Source organism: Chionomys nivalis, chromosome 9 (genome assembly GCF_950005125.1).
Source record: "Chionomys nivalis chromosome 9, mChiNiv1.1, whole genome shotgun sequence".
Taxonomy (NCBI): Eukaryota; Metazoa; Chordata; class Mammalia; order Rodentia; family Cricetidae; genus Chionomys; species Chionomys nivalis.
In genome coordinates this window covers 44,617,814-44,625,927 of record NC_080094.1, presented here as the reverse complement: position 1 = coordinate 44,625,927, position 8,114 = coordinate 44,617,814, and the positions used below count along the sequence as shown (strand labels likewise).

General features: G+C 52.6%; 1 protein-coding gene across 1 annotated transcript; it reads right to left on the bottom strand.

The window, feature by feature from the left end:
- Nucleotides 1-764: 764 nt before the first annotated feature.
- On the bottom strand, nt 765-7,229 carry Cpxm1 (carboxypeptidase X, M14 family member 1). Its single transcript, XM_057781089.1, has 14 exons — nt 7,038-7,229; nt 5,998-6,159; nt 5,772-5,881; nt 5,541-5,680; nt 5,319-5,409; nt 4,618-4,768; nt 4,438-4,526; nt 3,997-4,120; nt 3,719-3,915; nt 3,452-3,631; nt 3,076-3,373; nt 2,767-2,906; nt 1,188-1,290; nt 765-1,090 (listed from the first exon to the last, which is right to left on the bottom strand). The coding sequence occupies exons 1-14, from the start codon at nt 7,183-7,185 to the stop codon at nt 849-851; spliced, it is 2,175 nt and encodes a 724-aa protein (XP_057637072.1). The 5' UTR covers nt 7,186-7,229; the 3' UTR covers nt 765-848.
- Between the last annotated feature and the right edge of the window lie 885 nt (nt 7,230-8,114).

Genomic DNA, 8,114 nt, shown 5'->3' with positions numbered 1-8,114 from the left:
TGTGGGTTCGTGAGTGCAAAAGCAATGAGTCTGCATTAACCACTGCCCACCGCTAACAGGAGCTTATCTGACTAAGGGACCCGAAGTTTACCTACATTTTATAGATTTTCTTGACAGCTAAGTTAGTTAGATTCAGCATCAACATAGCCAAATACAGATTTATAAACACCAAAGCAGAGACAGGCAAGGTGGTTCAGCAGGTGACAAACCCGATGACCTCTGATGGCTGAGGCCCATGTAGAATAAGAGGGCTCACTCCCGAAGCTGCCCTCTAATTTCCCCTGCATGTGACACCCACACTAAATAAAGAAAACTTTAAATAGCAGCAATAATAAATAAAGGCGATTAACTTCCTGCTTTCTGTGTAAAATTCCCTTTCCCCCTTTTCTCATTCAGTAATTTCATTATCTTAGTACACTTATTTCTAACATGAAAATTCTGTCTGGAATCATTGTAATGGGTTGTAATCTTAGCAAGACATAGGCTCACGATGAATTCCTCCTTTAGCAGGAAAGAAGCCATCATTTATTGGTACTCTAAATAGCTGATGCTTAACGAACATACTAGCACCTATGGCAGAAAATCACAGGCAGAAGTGAGTCGCTCTGCCGAGCCCCAGGTACAAGGGCTCAAGTGGGATCATCTGTGTACATAACTGGTTAGTGTGTACATGTGCATTCAGACCCGGGAGAAGGACCTGGAACACGGAGACAACAGGACTCTCAGGCACCAGAAGCTTTAATAAGACATAGCACCTCTTCGACTACCCTTTCTCCCCAGCCCCTTCCTCCCTCAGTTCTGAACAGGTCCAGCCTGTCCAAGGATGTGGCTCTCTTCAGCTAGAGACGTTAATTCTTCTGTCCCCTCAGCTGCTCTAGCTTCCTCCGAAGGTCTGGGGGCACCTTAGCTCCTGCTGCCAGCAGCTCTCGAAGCTTCTGCTTGGGAGTCTTGGTGAGTAGGAAATTGCAGGGGACAGGGCCCTCTTCAAAGGTGACCTGGCAATGTTGTTTCACTGTATGGTAGCCCTCAGCACTGGCTGTCACCACGTAGTCCCCAGGAGTCAGCAGCCGCCAATAATCGCCACCCCACGCTGACAGGAGAGACAAGAGAGGTCAGAGGGGTTCAGGATTCTTTAACTTCTGACCAGTAGTGGAAAGGGCCCCAGCTCTTCCCTGTGCCACACACACCTGTTGTAACATCGTGGTTAATGCCTTCCACAGCAATGACAGCATCCGCAATCCCGAGCCCTGTATCTTTGTCCCGTACAACTCCTGCAATGCCCATGCGCACCTGTGTAGCAGAAGTTTTTAAGTGGGTTTTTGTTGTTGTTTATTGTCTTTTTGTGGGGTTTTTTGTTTGTGGTTTTTGAGACAGGATTTCTCTATGTAGCCATGGCTGTCCTGGAACTCACTCTGTAGACCAGGCTAGCCTCAAATTTAGCCTTCCACCTGCCTCTGCCTCCTGAGTGCTGGGATTAAAGATACACGCTCTAACTGCCCAGCTGAAGATTTCTGCTTTAAAGCCAAGTCTCGATCCCTGAGCCTGCCTCCACTTCCCAAGTTCTGGAATTACAGGTGTGAGTCATCTCAGTCTGTATAAAAGTTTATCAAAACCTTGAGATGGACGTAGGATTTCAAGTTTGAGACTAGCCTGGGCTACACAGTGACACCCTGACTTAAAAAGCAAACAAACCGAAAAAATTAAAGACACTTTTCCCTTTGCAGAAGAGCGTGACTTCATTAGCTTTCTGGCTGTCACCTTGCAAGCCTGACAAGGTATCAGGTTTATACTATGATCCTAGGTGACAAATTTCTACTGCAAAGGAGAGAAGGGAGGGGAAACTGCAGCTGGAATATAAAATAAATTTATTTTAAAAAATATATCCTAATTTCTAAGTTACCCCTGGTCTAGTAAGGTGTAACTGGGTTTTCTAGGTGTGGTGGTACTGTTATTAAGCTTGTCCTCAGGTATGAGCAGGTGTCCTGAAGAGGGCATCAAGGTTCTGTCACTCTCCAGCTGTTTCTTTAAAGCGGGGTCATCCTTGAACCTGGAGCTCACACTTGGCTAGGCTGGAAGCCAGTAAGGCTCAGCAATTCTTGTCTACCCAACTCGGAGCTGGAGTTACAGGGATTTATGGGGATGTTCAGCTGGCTACATAGGTGCTGGGGTCTGAATTTCAATCCTCTTTAAAAAAAAAATCATTTTTTTTACATTTAATTATTTTGTGTGGATCTATGTTTGTATGTGAGTACACACATGCCCAGGCACATGAGTGGAAGTCAGAGAACTTGTAGGAGTCAGCTCTCTCCTTCCTTCCACCATGCATATCCCAGGGATTAAATTCAGTTGTTAGGCTGAACAGCAGGTGCCTCTACCTGCTGAGCCGTCTCACACTAGGGAGATGTTCTTGGAGAATCCAAGGAAGCTGTTCTTATAGAGCCATTCACAGGGACCTTCGTCCCTGAGGGAGGTAACACGTTGCGCCAAGGCAGTTTTCACATCTGTTATCTTTTCTGAGAAAAGTTACCCTGACTACGACGTGGCTTCTAGTTCCATTGCCTTAGAACATCTGAAACCACCCTGCTAGCAAGCTGCCCTTCCTTGTCCAGCTCATTCCAAGACAATCTGACATCTCACGTGGCCCACAATGTAGTAGAATCTGCTGCCAGTTAAGACTGCTGGTGCCCAGGTTCCAGCACAACTCTGGGACAGCAGGCTGGCCAGGGGTAACTCGGGGAGGCCAGGAACTGGGGATTCAGATCCCACCTGCTCCAGGTAAGTGAGAAGAGCATCTTTGTTGTTTTCCCACTCCTGAGGCAGCTCCTTCTCATGAGGGAACTTGTCACAGGACAGCTCCACAGTGACCTCAAAGCAATTGGTGTGTAGGTAGCTGAAGTCGTTCATGCCTGGGGGTGCCAAAGACACTGGAGTATTAAGTGGTGGACAGGAGCCCCACTCTCCCAGTGCTCTTGAGAGACACCCACGGTAGGGCTTGACAAGTACTACACATTACAAGAGACTATTATGGGATAGGTAGTTATGGAGACAGGACTAATTCCACTCTCGGGCACATACTCCCAGGAACTGTGTGCCAGTCGGCTCCATTAATGACATTGCCATGCAGGGAGAAGTCCTCGCTATGACAAGGTCGGCGATCTGTGTCTTGCATGACCCGATTAGTGCCAGCATAGACGGTGCTAAGCCAGCGAAAGACAGCATCATCCGGTGTAGGGGTGAGTTCGCGAGCAGCCCACGGGGTCCGAGTCATGTCGAAAGGGTAGGACACCACAAGTTCACCCCCATGGAGGTTGGCACTTAGCACAAACGGAATACGCTTCATCCATTTGATCACTGCCCATGTCTCAGGAGCCACCTGGACAAGGAAAGGTGAGGATGGGGTGCACACAGAGACAAGGGGCCTTGCCCTTCACCCTGTCCCCAAAATACTCACAGTGGCATTGGGCAGTGTATAGTAAGAAGGCAGTGGCAGGTGATGGTTGGGGACAGTGTGGGGTACCAGCCCATCATCTTCTGCATACCACAGGGGTGTGTTGAGGTCAGCAAAATTGTGGTTAAGGTCAATGCCCTGGTGGGTCCAGCGACCCTCTGCCCAGCCCACCAGCTCTGAGCCCTGCCAAGAAAGGGCTTTGTTCAAGTCAAACAGGCTCTGTGTACCATGGCAGAGGGGACAGGGAGGCCCTCATTCCAGGTGGCCTACCCTGTGGTAGGCAGTCTCATAGCCATCAGGATTCATGGAAGGCAGTAGGTGAATACGTGTCTCAGTAAGCAGCCGAGTCACTCGTGGGTCCCCTCGCAGGAACTCTTGACATAAGAACTGCATCAAAAGCAGAAGTAACTCCCGCCCCAGGGCCTCATTCCCATGCATACCAGCCACATAGCGGACCTCAGGCTCTCCTGGAAACACATGGAAGTCCAGAGCTAGCTCATACCGCAGCCTGCCCTGTGCCCGCCTCTCCCCATGCCATCAAACAGTACCCAGCTCGTGCTCGCCAGGCTGGTCTGACATCTCCATCACATACAGCTTCAGACCCTGGTAGCTCTTCCCGATGCTGTAGATGCGGGTGATATTTGGACACTGCTCGTGCACCTGTTTCATCAGCTGGGCAGCAGAGGGGACATGGGGCAGTCACACGCAGACGTCAGACCATGAGTAACCGCAGAAGGACTTACAGAGCCAGAGGTGCACACAGATGGGAGTAACATGGTATGATCCGGAAAAGGCACAGCAGGTCAAGAGGAAGGGACAGAAAGGGGTGGTGTCATGTCAAAGGTAGCTGGAGCAGAACTTAGGGATCAAGGGAAAGGGAGGAGAGTGGGACATAGGGACAGGAGACTCGTGGGTAGTCACAGTCAGTATGCCCTGGCGGCAAAGAAACAAGCAGGCCTCTTTTCTGGGTCACTGTGGTTGTGTCTGACCTTTCTCATAGCCTTATAATTGTGATGCCGGAAGTCCAGAGAGTCAGAAGATCCCAGCGTGTGGGCCTCGGGGAACAGGTCATTAGGATCTGGTGGGAAGTGAGTTCCAGGTAAACTTTAAGTTCATGGGTTGTCCCTGAAGTCAGGCCCTGCCCCTCCAGTCTTTGCCCAGCTGCCCACCTGAGACTGGACAGGCCAGGATCTCTGCCCGGAGGCAAGGTGCACCTTTCTGGAACCAGGTCTGAGGCAGCAGGCGAATGAAGCGAGCCACCTGAGGCTCCGGCAGGAGGTTCAACACCGGGGTATCTGGGTCTGAATTGGCAGGAAATACCTGGAGATATGGGGGTCCCTGCTAAGGATGCTCAGACCTGATACTGGCCCAAGATCCAGGGATGGAGTTCAGGCTCCCAAACTCACAAGCCAACCCTCCCTGGTGGGTTCAGCTGGAGACATACATGCTATCAAACAGGGACCCCAATTTCCTTAGCTCCTGCCAGTGGGCAACTTTGGGCAGCTGTGTTTTCTGACACGGTCTCAGCTCAGTAGAGCAACATACCCATTCTGCAGCCTTGTATAAAAGAGGTCCATGAGACGGAAAACCAGAGCCATGAGCAGGCAAGAAGTAAAAAAGCCAGAGGCTCGTGGTCAGAAAGAGTGGCCCAGGAGGAAGCGGGAGCACCTATGCCATGGTGCAGTTAATGGAGATATCCCCATGGAGCTTGTGCTAAGTGAATAACTGCCCCATGAATGCATAAAGTCCTTGGCACTGCAAAAACACCAACTTTCTCCTGGAGCTAAATGGGTATCTGTCTTTTATATGCAGAGAATTCTCACCCTAGCCTAGCACCCTAGCCGGTCCCAGTCACTATGGGGTCACTTACCATGTCCATCCCACTACTGTGATTCTTACTTGTCCACCAGGTCTGACTGTCATTGCTGAACTGGACCTTGTATGATGTGACCCAGTCATACCTAGTCAGAGATAAAGAGAACTATTATTAGACAGTTCGATACTATGCAGAGATCCTGTTCACGCAGCGCCATTGCAGTACGTCTGTGTCTGTCCACCAACCACTTCCAGGCTAAGAGTTAGCCTGCCTCACCTCCATATGGAATTTCTGCCCTGCGTGATGACTCCTGAGAAGCGGACAGGAGTCTTAGCATCCACCTGAAGCCAAGGCTTGGTGTCTTGCTGCTCAGCGCACCAGGCCCCATCATACAGATCGCCATCTTCCAGACCGGACTGTGGACAAAAGGTCATGGTCATCAAGCCAGGAGGACCAACAGACAAGGGCTAGGATGAGGGGAGAGAAGGAGCTCTTAAGGGTGCTGACCTGGATGTTGAGCCGTCCTCGGTGTGGTCCAAGACCAAAAGATTGGCTGCTAGAGGCCTCGAGCTGACTGTCTGAAACCCGCAGGGACTCCAGGCCTAGAGGGGGGCATTCTAGGGTAATGACAGAACAAGAAGACAGGATTAGAGAAAGGGCAGAACCGGGGCATCTCAGGAGATGAGCCTGGCATGTTCCCATGCTAGGCAGAGCCCTCCCGGAAAGGCAATACCTAGTTCTTGTTTCTCAGGGAGAGTGGGGGTCTTTGCTGGGCTGGTGGTCACCGAAGGCCTGGCAGTCACTGAAGGACCGGGCTGCCTTTGCTTCTTTCGCTTCTTGATAATGATCTTTTTCTTCTTGATGAGTCGCAGCCGGACATGCTGTTCTGAGGTCTCTAGGGTACCAGGAGGCAATGTACCGGGGGTGGGGGGGTGGGGGAGGTGGGGGGGGTGGAGAATGTCATGAAAGGTCCATTAGCCTAAGAAGGCATTCGGGCATATGGGACACTCACTGCAATCACCAAAGTCTTAACGGGGCATTCAAGTCCTGACACCTATTCCCAACCTGCCTTCCTTAGTCACATCCTCGGTGCTTCCTTCTTACACAATTACATCTTTGGACAGTGTGCCCTCCAACTCTGAGAGACCGGTCACTTTAGAGATCCTAGTTCAGTGTTTAACCTCTAGACCTTGCCCCAGTTGGTCCCTCTGCAGCAATGCTCCCTCCCACCTCTGATTTTGCACCTCCCCCGACCATCCTCCAAGCCATCCTTAGCTTCAGACTAGGCCTCAGCTCTTGTCCTGAAGTCCGTGCTTGGCCTACCTGCCTGGCCTCAAAGCTCCGACTTCCTACAGGAAGAAGTTGGGAGGCCGGACAGCCTGCCTGTACCCATCAGGAGCCAGTGACCCTTTTCCCCCCTAAGCAGCCTCGTTGTATTTCTTTCCTCCTCCAGTCTTTGGCGTTAAACACTCTCCTACACAGGCTTACTCTGCCCATTTTAGTCTGGGGTCTCTTCACTTTTCTTGAGCTCCTCCAGATTCTGGCCTCAGTTTCTTCCTTTGTGAAAAGAGAAGGCTGGAGTTGGGGCAACCAGCATCCCACTGGGCCTGCCCTGGAACTGCTGACTAGGTCTGACCAGAATGGGGTTGCTGAGTCAGCAGCCATTGCACAGGGCTGTGTATGTGTGTCCCAGTTCACAGGGCGGGCTGGAGGATCCAGCTGGGGGAGTGGGTCTGACCTGCCCAGCAGCCGACCGTGGGTCCCAGAGCTCACCATTTGCCTTCGTGGACGGCTGGGTAAAGTTGCTATGTGGGGCCAGGGTTGAGCCCGGCGACAGGCCCAGCTCTGAAGCGCCGGGCGCCCCCAGACTCAGACCGACGGAAGGCGCAAAGGCAGTCACAGCGAGCAAGAGGCCCCACATAGCTGGAGGGTCGGCGAGCCCGCGTTGCCGAGGCTCTCGGTGGGTTCTCTCCTTCCTGCGGGCGCCTGCGGAGCCCCCCGCCCCTTCCTGCCCGCCCCCTCCTCCGCCCCACGCCCCTCTGCAGCCTCCGGCCCGCCCACAGCTATTCGCCGGAATCCGACCTCCTTGGAGAGGGGAGGGCGGCTTGGGGAGAGCCCCGAGGTCCCTCCGTGGCAGCGAACTCGGGTGAGCCGCGAGGAACCCCGGCGACGGCGGCGGGCTGGGGGCTGCCCAGGGACCCAGTGCCGCACCAAGGACCCAGTGCCGCAGCCTCCCCGGTGCCCGGCCCGTCACTGTCTGCGAAGCCACCGCACATTCCATTTGACTGCGCGCGCCCACTCCACCGCAGGCACCTATGCAAGGCGCTTTGCACGTGCTCTGAATTTTAGTCAAACTTCAGTTTACAGATTGGCAAACCGAGGCTCAGAGCGGCGCCTAGGTGATGTGATCAAGGTAGCACAGTTTTGGAGAGGAAACAACCTGAAAGGAAACTCTATCCAGAACCTCTGGTGCCTTGCTGAGGTGTGTGGGACTAAACCGGGAAAGTCCGCTGAAAAACAGCGGGAGTGAATGAGGGTTCAGGGCTGCGGGGGAGGAGTCAGGGATGAGGAGTCCTCCATTAATCCCAAAGACAACCAACCCATAGAGTGTAGAGAGGCAGCTCTTGCCCTCGTCACCACCATCCTCGGTTCCGCCCCTTCTCTTTTTCCCTCCCTGGGCTGCCACGTTTTGGGCCTTACATAACTCGAGGAAGGCAGCCAGAGCTGATAACCGGAGGGCTGGCGTCAAAAACCGAGAGGCCAAAGCTTGATGGGCGCCCTGTTCTCCCTGTTCCAACTCCTTCCCCTCTTCCTCTTATCTTCCTCCACAAGTCCTCAGATCCCTGTTTT